Consider the following 18,595-nt stretch of genomic DNA (forward strand, 5'->3'; position numbering starts at 1 on the left):
TTCAGAAAGGTCTTGGATTGATTCGTTAAAGGAATTTTCTTAGGTTCAGGCCGCAGGACCACGCTGAAGCAGGAGAGTAGCACGGTTATTTATCACTTTGCTTTACATAGGAAAATACATTAGCAGATCTAACAAAGTGATTCTGTACCAGAAATAATACAAAACCCATGCAGCATGTGTTCCTGGAATGATGAACTTGGGGAAAATGTGTATTGAAGCTGCTTAGATGTGGAGTGGAGATTGACACTGGTCTGGTCTGGTCTGGTGTGCCTTGGGAGAAAGGATCTGGAAAGATCCGGGTCTTCAGAGGAATGCTGGCCCCACAGTCTGTGCCACAGGAGCTTCCCAGAGACAGCAAGGGCATGTGGCTACAATCTTTTTAGACTGAGGAAAGCTTGGAGCTCTTGGGTCACAGTAAAGCAGCCAAACGAGTCATGCAGGGAGGGTGAGTGAAATTTAACAGGGAGATGGAGCAATCTACTGCTATTTGATATAAAATTAATAAGTGAAGAGGAGCATTTTTCAGAACAGATAATTGACATGTTGTGTTACCATATATATATTTGTGTCTTCAAAATGGTTGTGCTATTTTTCTTCAAAAAATTTTTCTTGATTTTTAAATTGCACACAGACATTCAAGAAAATTAACATCTCCAGAAACATGGTCTTCTATGGCATACATTTAGTCATGTCTAATAAGTATTGTATCAAGTCTGGTGAGTGCATTTAAATGAGGGATCTTCTCATTTTCTCCTACCATACTGGGTAGGTAGGTATAAAAAATAAAGAACAGAGACATTGGCAAACATCACACAGCTCCAAGGAAAATGCATTTCTGAAGTGAGAGCAATTCTAGTGGAGCCCACGTGCAGTGACTGTGAACCTAGCTTTCAGAAACTTTTTCTTAGGTTTTTTATATATACACTATAAAATTTATTTATTTGAAATGTTTTAAAAGTATGGATTTGCCATTTCTTTATTACAGTTATCTCCTGTGTTTTAAATATCTGCCTTTATCCTTCATTTAAAAGCTTATGTTCTAATAACCTAGCAATAAATTTGAGGGTGCTTCAAGGTTTTGAATTTGGGAGGAAATCTATACTGTGAGATGTGGTTTTCAACCTAGTCCTTTGATAGTCTGATGTGCCATAAATCTTACAGCATCTCAGCTACAAATTTAACATGCAGTTTGACAGCTATGTTTGATTTTTGGTCCTCTAACTTGTTCTGAAGGAGTAACGACAATCCATCTAGACAAAAGTAAGAAACTCCAGTCTTTCATTTACCTCATTTTTGAGAAAGTAAATCATGTTTGCTAATGAATAACTTCAGGAAAATAAGCAGAGCACAGGAACCTTTTAATTCTCTGACAGAATTTTAGATGTCGTTAGCAAAACTCTTTCCCACTCTTACAGTCACAGGCAAAACCCCAGGCTAAAGGGCTTGGGGTTCTCCTTGTTCCCTGATGCAAAAGGTAGTTCCGTTCTGGCTGCTTTATATTCTGTTCGGTTTTAGCTTTTCTCAGCAGTACTGGCAAGGTCAGTGATGTGTTTGACTAGGTACAGCTCATTCATGCTATTATATGTATATTCCACCAACACAACTCAAGAACTGAATGCAAAACTTGTTCCCTTAAGACACTTCAGAGGCAGTTAGCCCAGGTGGTGAAACAATCTCTGAAGTCACTTAAAATACGACGACTCCATTACCTGAAATAAAAAGCAAGCACCAGCAGTCTTGCCATCTGTAAGAATAGATACCTGACATTCAGAAGCATGTTGTGTAACAACCAACATCAGTGTTCAGCCTTGATCTGGCTCCAGCTGAATTGAAAGCAAATTGAATGGAAGCAAGACCAGCTAGGGAGTTTATTTTATGTAAAATATAAACATGTTAACAGGAGAAAATACTGTTTTCTTATGTTACAACCTTAATAACCAACATGAGATCTATCTTACAGTTCTGCAGGTAGTGCAGGGTGTAATTACAAGTACATGATTAAAAAGAGCAGGTACTCAACTGTACACATACACCATGTGTTGTACGCTTTACCAGAAATTCAGTACTTTTATGTGTTCCCAATTGCGTGACTAATAATTCTACTACTTCTTAATCCATTTAAAAAACTAGCACAAAATATTTAAGTAGTTTTATTATGATTGCATCATTTTGACAAGGTAGAGAGGGACTCTGTATTTACAAACAGATATACATATTCAAAGCCTCCAAAAAAACAGCCCTTTCCATATTTCTGCTGCTTTTCTTTCTTCTCCCCCCTACCTTACACTTATACAGCATATGGTGACTTTACTCCTAAAGATTCATGGATAAGTTATTGAGCTTGTGTTAGGTCTTCTTTAACAAAAGCCACTGAAGCTTGAAAATTGTTTCCAGGAAAAGCACTCAAACCTGTGTCATGGCTGCCCTGATGTTGCTCTTGCTGTTAGAATGCGAGTTGAGAGAGGACTAGGAAACAATTTAGTATGTGAACATAGTCCAACCTGGGACATTTGCAAACATGAACACATTGCAAATACAAAGCTGATGTTTAAACTCAGCGTCTTTCAGGAATGTATATCTATTAATGAGATTTTGCGGAGCAAGGAGAGACAGGTTGGAAATATTTGTTATCTACTATGGCAAGTAAGATTTAGTGAATGGCAAGGTGTCTTCACAAAGGGTTTGCTTCTGCCACTTTGGAACCCCCAGGAGAAGGATTGGGATTATCTAGAGGACAGAGCACCAACTTCAGCTGGATGTAAGCTGAGGGTTAGGAAGCTACATGCCAGCAGCCAGCAGCCAGACGTACCGTGCTACCACAGAAAAGTCACTTACCCTTTAATAACCTCGTATATAGTGAAGTTGCCACCTGCAACACCCTTCGCCAGAAGCATTAGGCTATTAAATTGACCATTGTGAATGGCACACATAGGTTAATTATTTTAAATTGTGCAATAGTCCAGTTGTGATAACCAAATGAAGCAAAATCATTAAAGAATTATGGCAACTGTGAGACCATGAATAAAGGGAGTTATATGCAGTTTCATACTAACGCATTCAGGCAAAGCCAGCAAGCAAACCTCCTAGGGGGTAAAGAATTATTAGAGTGTAAAAAGGTGTGGGTTTAGCCCAGATGGTCCCATCAGGTGGGCACATACTTCCTGATAGGTGTTATGTGACCTTGTGTTCAAAAGGACTGTGTTAATCTGAGTAAGCCTTTTGGACAGGTTCAAGAAATCTCTTTGAAGTAGTGCATGTTAACTGGAAAGAAATTAAAAGAGTGTCTATTGAGGTTTCCCAAGGACTATTGAAATATTAAGTGCCATGTTAAATTGTGAAGAAATACCTCAGCAACAGAACTGATGCAACAGGAAAAAGCCCTGGACTTTTAATTGATCAAAGAGAGTACAATATCTAAATAACTAAGAATAACCCTTCCATTAACAACAAAGAAAGTCAGTGGCTTTCTGATATCGATACCACAGATGCTGGCCTCTGAAAACCATCCAATGCCTTTGCTAGATGGTGTGGTTTTTTTTAGACCAGCACTTTTCCTACTTCATTTTCTCTTCCCTTGATATTTGGATAGAAGGAAGATGCAAAAAGATTGCTCTCCTTGCTAGGACTTACACAAGGGCCAAGAATAAATGAAGCAGTTAAGATTATTCACACGTGAGACTATACAGAACGCAGCTAAAATGGCAAACAGAACAATATCTGCATGATCAGCTGATTGACAGCTAACTCTGTGTTTGGTAAAGGGATTTCTCTTGTGAGAAGCGGAGTTTTTCTAAATTATAGTCATTGATAACTGTGCCACAGATTAAAGTAATTCTTGGACAGGTTAGCAGGTAGAGAGCAATAAGGGCTGTGCAATGTGCACTGTGAGTGCAATTCATCAGGTACATACTGCTATGTGTAGCGGACGCATAGTAAATACTGCATCCTTGTTATGTATGAACAAATTTGGGCTTCCCAAGTTTACAACCCAGCTAGGACCACAAGCCTAAAAATGGAAATTGGGTTGTAACTAGAGGCGTTGGATCATAAGCAAACAGCTGCAAATGCAAAAAGACAAAGGCAAAACGATAAGCTGATTGGAATTTCACAAGATTGAAATTGTTTCTTAAAGTGCTAAGGTTGATTACATTTTAAAAAATCAAAGTACATAAAAATTAGAACAGAAAACTAATAATATTAACTACATAAGTTATTATACAAATACAATAACAGACCAACAAAAAAGAAATAAATTAAAACAAACACTAGCAAAGAACAGGTACACAGCCAAAACGTCTTAAAATTTCTAGTACACATTCAGCTGTAAGATAGCGCTAACGCTTGCCAGCCACTGACAGCAAAAAAAGACCTGAAACAAGAAGGGTCTGCTGCTGAGAGGCATCAAACCACTGGCAGCTGCAAGCCGTCGGCTCCGGTCCCAAGTACCTGATGCTGTAACAGATGGGTGAATGAAATGTGATGTCTGAAGATAAAAGACAGGTTGTGGTGACACTTTAGGACCCACCAAGTAACATGAATTTCAGTTTCAGCTTAGTTAGGTCTTTGATATCTTTATTAAATCTAATACAAAGGAAACACCTACTGCTTTATTTTCTTTACTCCAGCTGCTAAAGGAACAATACTTTCAAGATGTAGTCTACTTCTCTGAGGTAACTGTAAATTATTAAAATAAAATTGACAGGAATAATTTTGGGACTTAGTTTTTCAACAATGTGTTCTGCTTCACTGGTATGGCTTTTCCATTACTCCCATCTTCTGCCTCCCTCTGCTATGTCCCAAAAATAGAAATTGCATAAAATCCTGACAGCCTGTTCTGTGAAACATAAAAGTTGAGGTCTGAGCTCATCCTCCAAGATAACTGATTCATCAGCACTGCAGTGCTTCAATTGGGTTCGGTGGAAAAACAGCAAGGACATTTCTTTTTTCTAAGTAAGAACATAGTAATAAGATTTATAAATGGACTACTCATCCCAGCAACAGCACGTGAAACAAGTAGAAAACTTCAGATGTCATAAGGCCTAATGTGCTCAGAACCTGGCACCATAAGAAAGTCGTTTTAGGGAAGCACGGAATACTACTGGACATCTGTGCTACGATTTTGCTTTCTAGCTGCTGGCTGAAAAGCTTTTATTGTCCTAGATATTTTTCCATTCTTTCATAAAGGACTGGAAATCTACACAGAAGCATAAGAGAACGAGGATTATGTTTCATTTAATCAACTAAAATACTTCGTATCATATGGCTGTTCCTGTGAGGATCCTGAAAAACCAAAATGGATGTTCTTAATTTGGCACAGCAGAGAAGTTCTGCTGCCCAGACTGGCACTATTCATACGGCCGTGGTGGACAGCTTTTGCTGGACTGATGCCAAGGCATTCAACACACTGTAGACTGGATATAATTTAAAGAATTGTGACTGCATTTTTCATTTCTAATCAAAAGAAAATGCTCCTTAATTTAGCTACTGTTAGCATAAAGTGGGTATTCCACAATTTTTCAGAGTTACTATCGGACCACTGATGTTGGACTGGTGCGATACCAGTGCTGTGATCTTTCCATGGGCTAGCATGAATTTAGAATACTTTTTCATACTTTATGAAAAGGCTTATTCTAGTAATTTTGTTCTCAACACCATACTGCAATTATCTGTATATTTTACAACCTAGAGCTGTCTTGCAGCTGGAGAAAACCAAAGATTATTATCCTGTACTTTAGCATTTAAATATTAATTCATACAATTAACATTACAGAAATCAATTTTCCAATAAGTCAACTGGAATATGGAAAATATTTCCTAAAAATTGAACTGATTTAAAAATTATTTTTATGAAAAATTACTTTTCATATAAACGTGAGCCTGAAACATGCAAATAATGCCTTAAGAATATCTTTTTTGTTGCTTGTTCTAAAATTGAAGAATGCTGTAAGAATGTTCAGCAGTAAGCTGTGAAGTACAGACCTTTGAACCAGCCCTGGCTAATGTTGATAAAGAAAGTGCCTTCATTCACCACAAGGAAACCTTACCCCTTTTAAAAGGCCAGTGATTATTATATTTTTATATGGAATTTCTGAATGCTTATAAATAAATCCATTAAAGAGGGATTTGCAGGTTTAGCTTTTCAGTGGAAAAGCTCCTGGGCCTCATTGAGAATTGAAGTCTGCAAGATGTCTGTCTCCTGTGTTAAGAGACCGAACATTTCATTCTAACATCAATGAAAGAACTAGAGCTGCATCCCAATTATGCTTGTCTTGAGCCTTCATACAAGCCTTCATTCATGTGAGTGATCTCTGTAGACCACTATTATTATTCACCTAAGTAAGTTCTCTAAGGTTACATTCTAAGTCTGTTTTCTTGTATCAGTATAACAACATGATAAATCACAAATAATGTTAGATGAAAAATCCACTTATGTTTCTCATTCAGTATAAAGTGCTACATTTCTTCAGTTTACAAAATGGCCAATGATAAATCCAACTGAACTTCAATTGATGTTACAGTAGAAGCTAGTACTTCATTTTCACCATTATTTAGCAAATGATATTTCACATTCACAGTAGATTACAAGGAAAAAAAAAAGTTATTCTCTTTCCTATAGAAGACTGAATCATAAGGTTCAACTGCACTTCCAAAGCCTTTTATTGAAAGTGAGTGTTGGTCATAAAGTGGCAGTCAGGCTTCTTAAAGAAGGACCAAAAGCAGCATTGTCTAATAAATACTTAATGAGAGTGAATGAAATATAACAGGTAGAAATACATCTTGTGAGATGAGAATATTTGCTTGCAAATCCTAGAATCAGCTGTCAATGCCCCTGAAGACATGAAAAGCGTTTTTGCTGTTGACTTCGTTGAAACAGGAATATGGCTACTGAAGTTCAAGAATTGTATAATGGAATGAAACTGTCCAAGCAAGCAAAGTGCTTACTCAGCATTACCACTGCCTTAAGCTGATATCGATCCCTTCTCATACCCTGTTGATACTTTCTTCTACATTCATCTTTTGCCAAATTCCAGTGAGTTCAGCAGTTTTATTAGTCAGTATTTGACTAGTGCCAGCCAAATTTACCCAGTAAAATCACAAACTAAGCCTTTTGATGTTTTTCAAGTCAGACACTCCAGACGCCTATCTGTTTCTCTGGTGACTCAAATGCTGTAATACATGGCCAAAATGTTAGAGATGGTATATACATGACAGTGAATGCAAATTAATAGTTGTTATGCCTTATGTTATGTTGCTAAGAAATGGACTCTCTCTTGAGAAATGAAAATGGAACCGAGAGATATTCAGAAAATTGCAGGATCAATTAATGTCTTATGTATTGTATGAACAACACATTAAAATGCACTGTCATTTCAGTCCTGATGGATATTATATGTGAGCAGTGTTGCAATCTCTGCAAACTTGATTAAGTAAAGAACCTACGATATCATTTTAACGGAAAGATAAGCTCAATCTCCATACATGTAATTTATCTCTGTGTCATATGTGTCATCTTGCTCCCTTTATTTCAGTGCTCCGAAAGTTCTGAAATCTCACCTCACCTGTACTATCTCATGATAAACAAAGTGACTGGACATACAGAATTACTTGGTTCCACTGTAATTTAAATCCCTCTATGTGAATTTTAGGCCTGAGGTTATGCACTGAGACTTTTTAATAACCCAAAGCTTAAAAGATTTTGGAACCATATCAGAGAGTAACATATTAAAAAAATCCCCTATACAACCACAATTCCAATCATCATGAAACAAATGTTTTTTTCCTTGCAATTAAAATGGGTAAATATATGTCAAGATGTATTTAAAGGAATGCTTTGTAAATCAACACACCCCAAAGCCATTTAGAAAATTTTAAACAATTTTTCTCTAAATGCAATGAACACTTCCATACAAAATACTACTCTAGCTGGATTGGGTTTAACAGTTGACATCCAAATCTTATTATCTGTAAATGTTAGTCCATATAAATTCCACTAAAATCTGACTGCAATTAATTATTCAATCACACTTAAAAACTACAAACAATCCCCCCTCTCCAAAACAAAGTTCTACATGTCAAAAATGGATGGTTATAGTCAATATCACATAGACCATTTAATAGGAGACAGAGTGTATCGTTGTTCAACCACACAAGATGTGGTCTGTGTAAAAGTCAGTTAAGGGGGGCCGTCACCTTCTTTTGTGTGCAGCATCATTGTGTGCAACTGTCACAGTTTGCCAAGTTACTCTCTTGACTGATAGAATAAGATATAGCCAGACTCTGAATTTTTTGATATATCAGAGGTCAGACCATAGAACTCTTCAATAGCTTGAGCATCTATTTTCTGCAAAATAAATAAAAAAATTGAATGTGCTGTTAGGTAAAAGAAGTACCAAACATGGATCAAATGACTGTATAAACACAAAAGACAAATTCAGTTATTTGTTTCAGGGTAGCAATTAACAAATTCTGTTTGCAATTTCAGCAGCAAAAGGGTAATGTTCAGGGGCTAAGCCCTACTGGTCTCAGCCACGGAAGTCGATAGGAATGTTGGTCTCGGTAAATCTAACTGAATTAGGCTTTTTCCAATAACAGCAAGATTCCTTGGAATGCAGTTGTGAACACTTAAAACACATAAATGTGACCATGTGACCCCTTCTTTCTGAAATTTCCAGAAACACTCCTCAAGACATGGCCTATCCAATGTCCCAATGCTTACTTTCCTCCATTGGATTTACTCCTGGGAAATAAGGCTTAAGACTTCAGTTTTGCCAAGGTGCCACAACGACTTAAGAGGGTTGCTTAGGAATGAACTGCAGAATGTTTAGACAGAATCTGTAATAGCTGCAGGCCAGATCCTGCTCTAATTTACATTCAGACAAACCCAGATCAACTGCAGAATCCAGACTTTCTTCTAACTTCCCAACTGTTAAAAAATTAAAATTCTAGAGCAATGCTGGTTTTACCCAATCCAGATTTGCCAAGTGATGTTGCCAAGGATTGCAACAAAGTTCATGGATATTTTAAGTCTTAATGAATTAAATTGGTTTTATTAGATATAGAAAACTTTCCAAATTAAACCCTTGAAGTCTGATTTTAAAAACTGATGTTCTCTGAAATAAAACAACCCCCTCTGACACTGGCAGAGTAAGACCTACAGGATGAATAATTTCGCTTGCAATCATCTTACCTCTTAACAGAGTTGTGCAAAATGTCACAATACAATCAAACTATGGCTTTGCAAACTAGTAATCTATGCACAGATCTGGATCAGAATTTTAACCCCAAATAGAAAAGAGAACATGAACATAAAGGTTGTGTTCATGACCTTCAGCATACTGACCTCTACAATGTCATCATCAAACAAGAGCCAAAATCCATGACTTTTCACAATAGTAATATAATGCCCCCGATTCGGTCCACTAGGAAGCAAAACACACAAACTCCAAAATATTAGAAGATGCTAGTGAGTCCATTTTGATAAGTCACATTTCTATATGCAAGCAGACTGAATTATAACTAAACATTATGAAGAACATAGTAAACCCACCCCTGGTAGTTCAGTAGACATTTACTCCTTTCACCTTTCTACTGAACTTTTGCAAAGACTTCATCAACTGAAAGCTAAATGTGCTGTCATTTGTTCCAAGACCATTTTCAAATTAACCTATAGAACAATAAACAATTTGCTTTTGGCAGGCATCAACTATTGCAAATGTTTTTAAGACGTTATGAACTAAATTTAAGGGGAAAAATTGTTTGGTATCAACTGCAAATACTTAGTTACATACAGTCTTTGAGAAGAGGGATGACAAGTCATATTCCTAGAACCCCAAGGATTTTTGTTTGTTTCATGTTTGACAATACCTCATATGTGAAAAGCTTTATTAAAGCTATCATTTTCATTGCTTTGACAGGAGAACAAGATACTCTGTTGCAGGATCTGCATGCATCTGGCCCTCACAGAGTCCGGGCTCCCAAGATCTGTAAGTGGGCTCTTGAGGAAGGAGACAGCTCTATTAATTCAAACCAGTCTTGTGACCTTTGGAGGCCTGAGACATTGTTTTTAAAATGAGTAGAGATTTGCTATGAAGGAAAGGTGGCTAAGAGATTCAGGCCAAGACAAAGCAAGTTGGGGCAGCAGCAGAATTTATGACCTCCCTCCCATTCTCCTTGCGTTTTGTCAGGCATGCCTCTGCCCTTCGCAAATATCTGGCAATAGCTCGAGGTATACATGAAACTATCTTACCTTCCACAGTGAACAACAACAGCTACCAGGTCATACATGCGATCTAAGTTGACAGCATCGCCAGATGTGTTGAAGAGACGTAACTCCAGAGGAAATACTACACGATAAGACAGCTTAGTATATCTGTGCAATTGCTCCATGTACTTGAATCTCTTGAGGTGTAAGGCAAGAATCATTGGCAGTTTTTTTACTCTCATCCTGTGAAACCATTAGAGTGCATATGATAAAGACCTGACAAGTTCACAGCCATTCTGTCTTTTCCTAATGAGTAAACATTTGCATTATAAAAGCACTTTGTAAATAACAGTAGTCAACTAGCAGTAGCTTCTAGACTATAAGACACATGTAATAGCTTTGAATCTGTCTGTAGGTTCTTTGGCCCACACAGAGAATGCTGTTGGGGTGTAAAGCTTCTAGGTATCTAAACACAATAAATATCACGGAGGAGGTTTGTCAAAGCCCAGGAGAGACATGGTGAAATAGCCTGCTCTTTGCTTACCTTTTCTGGGCCTCTTGTTTACTGCAGCAAGTTTCACAGTAGTATTTCTGTTCACTACATAATGTCTCTGTGTTACTGAAGTCTCTGTAAACAAGCACAGTTATCAGTTTTTAAAGGATCTTCACACTTTTGCCCCACTTGGGCTGATGATCTGAAACCCTAAAAAGACACATGGGATCAAATCCTCTCTCCACTGAGTCCAGTTTTCTAAAACATCTAAAGCAGCTATACTGGGGTTGCATGGGGACTTTAGGTATCTGGCAGCTATGACAGCCCTGTATTAGGAACTGAGGCCCTCCATACGAGGAAGGTATCTCAAAGTGGGAATTATACTCTAGCCTATTACATGTCAAGACTTGAGTGTAGTCGCTCAATCCATCCAGTCCCTTTTTAAATTATTTGCAGGATGGAACAGCTTCAAGTGCACTTCTATCATCCCCAAATAGCTCACATTTTATGGTGTTCTTCTCTAAGATAGGTTTGGATCCTCTTACACAGAAGAAATAAATTGAACCTATTTTTCTGCATCCTCTAACCTCTTGAACTGCCATCTAGAAGTGATTTGATTATACCTTCTTGATGACTAAAAAAGAAAGTTTCAGCTAGTGTGGAAGGCTTTTTAAATCCTGAGCAAGTAAATACGCTTGGAAATTTTTCTCGGTTGAGCTTTTGAAGTGATAGAGGCTGAGGAAGGCTGGTTTGATAGTGTCTCTTAGTTTACAGAAAAGATTTGCCAAAAGTCACTGTGCCAGTGTGTTTTGGAGCAGAATTTTAGCTACCCAAAAAAACTGAACTGTAAAAAAACTGATAGTCACTTTTTTGTCACCTCTAGTGTTACATTGCAGCTGAGCAGGTGCTTTGAGAACTGTAAACGCAAACATAAGCACCTATCTTCCACTTTAAGCACACAGGTTTTCTTGTGACTTTGGGCCTTAAATAGATGTACCTGAAGTACAAAACTGTCCCGTTGATTGCACCTACATTGTATTTAATAGCCTTCTGAACTCCAGGCAAATTCAGACCCATTCAGACCCATAAATTATAAACTCCATTCTACCATTGCAGTTCACATACACGGAGGCTGAAGCTGTGCTGTCTGCAAGTTCAGCCTCCTCTCACAGTAGGCAGCACCAGAATCATCTTACAAAGGCAAAGGGAGGATTCTAGATCATTATTTCTTCCTGGCGTTATCACCCCAGAGGTTGATGGAAGAGCTGAAACTATATAGATTGCCACAGCATAGGTAGCAGAATTTATTTACATAAGTTCCTAAAAGTTCCTCTCTGTCATGCTATATGTTTATATGACAGGGAGGCACTTCATGTGACTAAATAATATTATACTGAGAATGCTTTTATTGGGTTTTCTTTTTCTTTATATGGACCAAATACATCTCTTGAAAGATAAGTTGAAACAAAACTTTGATCGTAAGTATAATTTTCTATCTTATAGAAAATAAAGCATGATCACTGGAAAGGATTTTTTCAGTGGTAAATATTGATCTCGAATATCTGATTTCATATTTGAATTCAAAGACAATTCTTCTGAAATAAATGTTAACCTTTCAGGGGATCGCGAGTGAAGAGATGAAACTTCAAAAAGACATTAGAGACAGGTTATATGCGTGGGGAACATGATGCTGCAAGATTCAGTAGAATGTGTTAAGGGAAGAGTCTGATGTTTATTTTCAAAGCCCAAAGTGTCAATTTAAAAAAACCTTAAACAAATAACAACAGCAAAATAAATCCCCCAACAAACTTGTAAAATAATTTATTTGTTTCCTTCCTCCCTCGAAGTGAAACAATAGAAATAATATTTTTTCCTAACATTAAGAAACATGGACAGATGGTAGAAATTTGATAGATATTGGTTTGTTCTATGTCAAGCCTCCCACAAAAATGAATTAAACTCAAACTGTTTCTGAAATCTTTTTGAAATGTATTAATTATTCTGAAACCAATAATATCTAACATTTTATATGATAAGTTGACTGCTATGGAAATTACATCTGTGAAAGCCTGACAAATATGCAAATACTTGATAAGCTGAGGGACATTCCCTTACATGTCCCTCAGCATTTCTTCTTTTGTTCCTTTGTCTTCTACTTCCACCTGACAGACTGTTGCCCTATTCTACCACAGCAGGTGAAACACAGTCATGGAATTTTAAGGCACTACTAATTCACTTATTCAGCACATATTAATTCCTTTTCCTGTACCAGGAACAAAACTGGTGGTATATTTATAAGCATTAACTCTTTCCTTGGGGGAAGGGAGGTATGCAGGTGAGGATTAAATGCTTTTGCTAACTAAACTAACTAATTAGATGCTTTTGCTAACTTTACAACTGCAACTTCAGTAGCTGTTTCAGCAATAGAGAATTTTCATTGTGGCGGTTCTAATAGATGCCAAAGAGTTGAAAACAACAGATTGTTGACTGGAGTTCACACAAAGCCTGCATGTACAAGAGCAATAGGCTTAAGGAACTTTATACCTGCAGAGCTCGTTCGAAGACATTTCTAACTCTTTCCTATTCCATTAACAGGCCAATCTGCATTTTGTTTATATGGTATTTTGACAGGAGAAAGGAATTTTAAAATACACCTACTCAAGCTATACTAATTTATAATTAATCTCTGCTTTCACAGCCATCTCTCTGCAGCTTCTATACTACAGCATGAAATGTGATTTCTGCTGTTTATATGCATAAATAATAATTTTCTGTTTTAAGAGATGAGAGAATTCTTAGTGGAATAAAAAAGCACAGGTGGACTAGTTAAAAGTCAGGATCAAATGGACTGGTAAAGGACTTTGCAAGTCCTAGTGGAAATACAAATAATGGATATGTACTATATTTGTTATTAGACTTCCATAGCTTCAGGCTCAATTTTCTACTCTGTAGAGTCAGACTATGCCAGAGGCTTGTAATCATTGGACCTTTTATGTACACAAGGATCTTCTCAATCTGAAAGGCTGCAAGAATTACTAAAATGAATATTCATCTGTAGTGGCAAAGAAATTTTTCTACTTGAATGTTATCTTGTACAGTTTCTCTTTAATTTACCTTTTCAGTGCAGTAGCACTTAAAGTTGTAAAGACACAGCAAAGCAGTTGTTATAGAAAAAAGAAACAGCAAAGTTCCCCCAAAGAGTAATAACTTGGCTGTTCCTATTAACAGAAACCACAAAACCACTTACACTTCATTTAATAATGTATAATACCTTAGAGCAACGAGCAGAAATCTATATACTAACTGAATATTTGTTTTCTAAACAGAAGTAGACATGCTGCTAGTGTAAAAGACAAATAGAATAAATGATAAGTGATGATTCTGTTTAATCTGTAAATAGCAACCTGCACCTCCCACCCCAAGAAAAGAAAAACTGGGATTTTGCTTCCCTTTATTTCCAAAAAGAACAATGTGCGGGCTTCAAAATGTATGCCGTGCTATTGGAGTAAAGGCAGATGCTATACTGAGATGTATAAACAAACTTTTAGGACATCCATTCTTCTTAGGATTGTGTAGATCTCTGATGACATATTATGCCTGATTTTAGGCAACTACACTTCAAGAAAGATCAAGTTTGAGAGAGGTTCAATTGGAGAGAAGGCTAAAAATTAATGAACATGAGCAGAGATCTAGAGAAGATAGATAGCCTGTGAAGGAAAGGTTGAATCGCCTTAGGCTGTTTAACTTAAGAAAGTGATGATATTCTTCCTGTATGTAAAAGGCTGCTACTAAGAGGAAAGGGAGTAACACCTGGTTTATGTCCAGAGTACACCAGGCAAGTAGAAAAGGGCTTGAACTGAAACAAGGAAGATTCATGTTACATGGTGGGAAAAACTTGTTAGTAGTGAGAACAAGAAGGACTGAGATGATAGGCAGTCAAGCTACCACTGATAAAAAATCTTTTGGAACAGGTTGGACAAGCATCCTATCTGAGGTGGAGAAAGGGGCTAACCTCTTGTGGTCCCTCTCAACTCACCTGTTTACTGCAGTAGTGCAGATGCAGTTCTTCCACATCGTAAGCTACAGCCACTTGCTGTTTAGTAGTGGAAATGCTATAAAACAGCCTTTCCAAACAAAATATTTCCAGGAAGCTTAACAACTAAGAAATTAAATTTTAAAAACAGAGAAAGCTGAAGGGCAGATGGCAACTTATGGGCAGCAGCAGTTTCTAACAAGTTCACCAGACTAAGCTGTAAGATAAAGTCTGTGCTCAGTCTCCAGTAACTGTGTATCATAGAACCAGGTAACAACTCAGGTTAGAAAGGACATCAGAAGACTCACACTTCAGCCTCCCTGAATGTCAGTGTGATTTTAAATTGACTTTGAACACCATAGAGAAAGGTAAGTAACATTGGCAAAACCAAGTTCAAGGTAATGGCTACAGTGAAGAAATTAAAAGTGTGCAAATAAAAACCTGTAATACTAATGCTCATTCAGTTATTGGTTACCATGAACAGACAAAGAGAAAACGGGAAAACAAAAAGAAAATAAGGCACTCTTTTCCAAAGCTGCTCTTCAATTTGCTCACCCTTCAAAATGAGGCTAGTTATTGCAGTGTTGACTACCTAAGCACTGCTACAGGATGCCAAACAGAAGCTGAGCAGGAAAAACCTTACTGGATTTAGCACTTTAGTATGTAACAGAAGTTACTTAGTACCGTTGTATCTGCAAAGAAATCACTTTCTGACTTATGAAATGGTTAGTACCTTCTCTCATATGCTTTCTCTTTTTGTAACTCTCAGCTTAGGGTGAGATGCCAGGCAGCCCTTCCTAGGCATTCCAGAATAAATGTAAAATACAATTTCCAAGTTGGTAGCAATTTTGCAGCTTGAAAGAGTAATTTGACCAATTGATACTCCTTACCATAAAGCTGCAACATATTGCCTTAAATCTAGGTATTGGTTTATTGTATCAATGCCAAAACTCCAGATATTTTAAATCTCTCAGAATAATCCTCCATGAAGTCTCAAAATTATTTTGACCGCTGAAGTATTTGGTTAATAGTTAAGAGTCTACTAGGAGCAGAAATGAAACTTAGAATAAAAAACTTCTCCTTGTAATTTTAGGATGAGACACAGAATAGAAATTTACATGGCAGAAGATCTTTTAGACTTTAGAGATCTTTTTCCCTCTAGGGACTCTAGCACTCTTTCTGTAAAGCACTCACTTAACTTTTAATATGCACAAAAGTCCTAATCAACAAAACATTTGAATAGAAGCTTAAACATAAGCATGCTGAAATCCCTTTGAAGCCAATTATTATTCTGCAGCAATTCGTCCAGATGACAAGGCAATCAATTATTTTCCCCAAGAGGTGAATTTTTTTCCTCTTTCAAACACATATATTGAAAAAGAATGTGAGTAAAACAAAATACACTAATGTATCTTTTGTCATTAGAAGAAACATCCAGTTTACAATCTTTTTCTTCTGCTTAGGAAATGTTCAAAACCCAATGCTATTCTTTTTTTCTGTACTTACTAGACTTGGAAAATTTAGCGAAGTCAGACAGAACTATCTGCCAGAGATACACTCATTTACCTTAGACAGTGTGTAATTGATGTGTTCTGCTCCACATCAACAGAAAGGTCAAGAAAATCTTCATCTTTGCTACTAACCTGTTGCAAAAAATATACATGTAAAACAGAGACTTAGTAAAACACCACACATCTAAATGCTGTTTCTATCTATGTGCAAATGCTAAAGGTAGCGCAATTTCTGTAGAAATAAGTTTCACAAAAATAACTCATTTCAGTGCTTTTTTTTTTTTTCCCTAGTTCAGCATGACTATATTTATTAGTAACTCTACCAATCCAGCTTTCATATAATTTCACTTCCATCTGTTCCACTTCTCCAAGCCCACCATCCATGGATCAGAGACTGCGGTCTACTGTTCATCAAAGGGGGACCATCATCCCCTGTGTTAGCTGTGACTGGTGCATTACATATGATTCCTTGTTATGCAATGCAGTCTATTTTCACAGTTTATGCCCTACAAAATTATTCCTGCTGGTAAGGATGCAATGAAGATATCTTCCAAATAAGTATCTATCCAGAAATATCATATTTAATAATGCTGTTTTCCTTCCAGTGAGTATTCGAAAGGCTGGCATTATATTCCTGGTTGACACAGTTGCATTTTGCCATTGAATATTATTTCTCATCAATAATTTTGATTTAAAAATTAAAAGATTAAAGGTAAAAATGGAAACTAATGATATTTTGCAAAATAATTTTGATTTCACCAATGTTTTTTAGACAAGAGTTAAAAAATTCTAATATAAAGTTTTTATTTTAAAAGTAACCCCAAATATTTTCAGAATGATACACCTTGATTTTTGCTTTGAAAATGATTTTTCACTTAGAGTGTATAATCTTGAAGATGTAACAAACGAACAAAAAAGCTTATCCAAATGGATAATTGTTGTAATACTTCAACTGAGTCAAAAAGACTGCAGAAGTACTTACTACACATGAGTTCAGTCATGTTCAAAACAACTACTTCTGTTTATAAAATGCATGAACACTCTATTTTGCCTGCTATAACTGCATTTCCTTAGAATAACTAAATCAAATGTTAGGATAGTGAAGTTCAAATCAAGAACTTCAGTGAGAGTTTGAAATCATTGTTCTGATGCAAGTCGCTCATGCCCAGATTTCTGGAATTCTATGGACGTGAAAGTTAGGTACTACTTTCAGCTCATCTTTGCATTATGTCAAGGATCTCATAAATATGGCAAATGCAGTCCTGAATCCAAAGGAACACCTTTAGTAGAAGGAATGTTGATATTATCGAAGATGTACAGAGGCATAACGCACACCCAATTAAAATGAACAGCAGTTCTCCAAACAAAAATCCTCCCTGAGACATGATTTGACCCGCAGGGGACAGAAACCACAGAACTGGCAGCAATCAACTGCAGTATAAGTACACAGCTAGAATCTGAAAGATACAAAACTTCAGAGAACTTTGTGTCTCTACAGCTGGAACTAGAGTTCTGTCAGACACACTGCATGTCAAGAAAGAAGTTAAATACTTGGAAAAGTCTTTGGCAAGTATAGTATTTCATCTGAATCCCACAAAGAAGCTTGGAATTTTGTTATTGAATTCAGCACATCAAGTATTTACCGGAAGTGGAAGATGAGTTTGTTGGAGCTAGAACAATACAGACTAAAACTAAAGGTAGCAGTAAAACTGGATTCAAACTGCACTGTTACCATTCTTTCTAAGTGAGAATAAGAACTGCCGGATTCTGAACGATTCTTCACGCACTACGTATGAATATTTTAGCAAAGGAACAGCTTTTTAGGCATTTTACTATTTTCCAAGGATTTCAAGACACAGTAATAGAAGAAAAACAAACTGGGAAATTATCCTGAGTAGTACAGTATTTCTGCATTCACTGGAAGATACAGACAAGCCTTCCTACAGGAGCAATACCCAGCATGATTTTTTCCATAAAGCTTGGTTACTTTAAATTACAAATACTGTGCAATTTTGCTGTTCCCAAGGACACATCCTGACTTCACTGTCAGGATGTGTTTGTCTGAGTAAACAGTGTGTTTGTCTGAGTAAACACTGGGTATTAATTTAGAATTAGGCCACAACTGTTTAAAGGAGCTTAACAGTTAAAAACAATTCTACGCTTTCACTTATTTTAACTTGCTATCATTACTTGGATTTTATAAACGAAATTATATGTTACTTCTCAATCTGTCTTGTGTTTTCATTACACAAGCTTGTTTCAAACTTGGTCCAACCTCTTTTTTCACGTTGACTATCACTTTACCCCTTTCTTTCCACCCCCTCTGACCCAAATCCCTGGACAAATCATGTTCTCTT

At 36.8% G+C, this 18,595-nt stretch overlaps 1 protein-coding gene across 2 annotated transcripts in view; it reads right to left on the reverse strand.

Annotated features, from left to right (window-relative positions):
• Nucleotides 1-1,844: 1,844 nt before the first annotated feature.
• Nucleotides 1,845-18,595, reverse strand: part of USP46 (ubiquitin specific peptidase 46) — a 39,056-nt gene continuing 22,305 nt past the window's right edge. Inside the window, exons 5-9 of one of the 2 annotated variants that reach the window (XM_030491946.1) lie at nucleotides 16,294-16,370; nucleotides 10,746-10,829; nucleotides 10,247-10,444; nucleotides 9,341-9,419; nucleotides 1,845-8,341 (exon numbers count right to left, since the gene is read on the reverse strand). In XM_030491946.1, coding sequence (XP_030347806.1) covers nucleotides 8,240-8,341; nucleotides 9,341-9,419; nucleotides 10,247-10,444; nucleotides 10,746-10,829; nucleotides 16,294-16,370 — 540 coding nt within the window. In that variant the 3' untranslated portion in view covers nucleotides 1,845-8,239. The remainder of the gene's footprint in view (nucleotides 8,342-9,340; nucleotides 9,420-10,246; nucleotides 10,445-10,745; nucleotides 10,830-16,293; nucleotides 16,371-18,595) is intronic. The other variant, XM_030491947.1, reaches the window with a different exon arrangement.

Source organism: Strigops habroptila, chromosome 7, assembly GCF_004027225.2.
Source record: "Strigops habroptila isolate Jane chromosome 7, bStrHab1.2.pri, whole genome shotgun sequence".
NCBI classification, from domain to species: Eukaryota; Metazoa; Chordata; class Aves; order Psittaciformes; family Psittacidae; genus Strigops; species Strigops habroptila.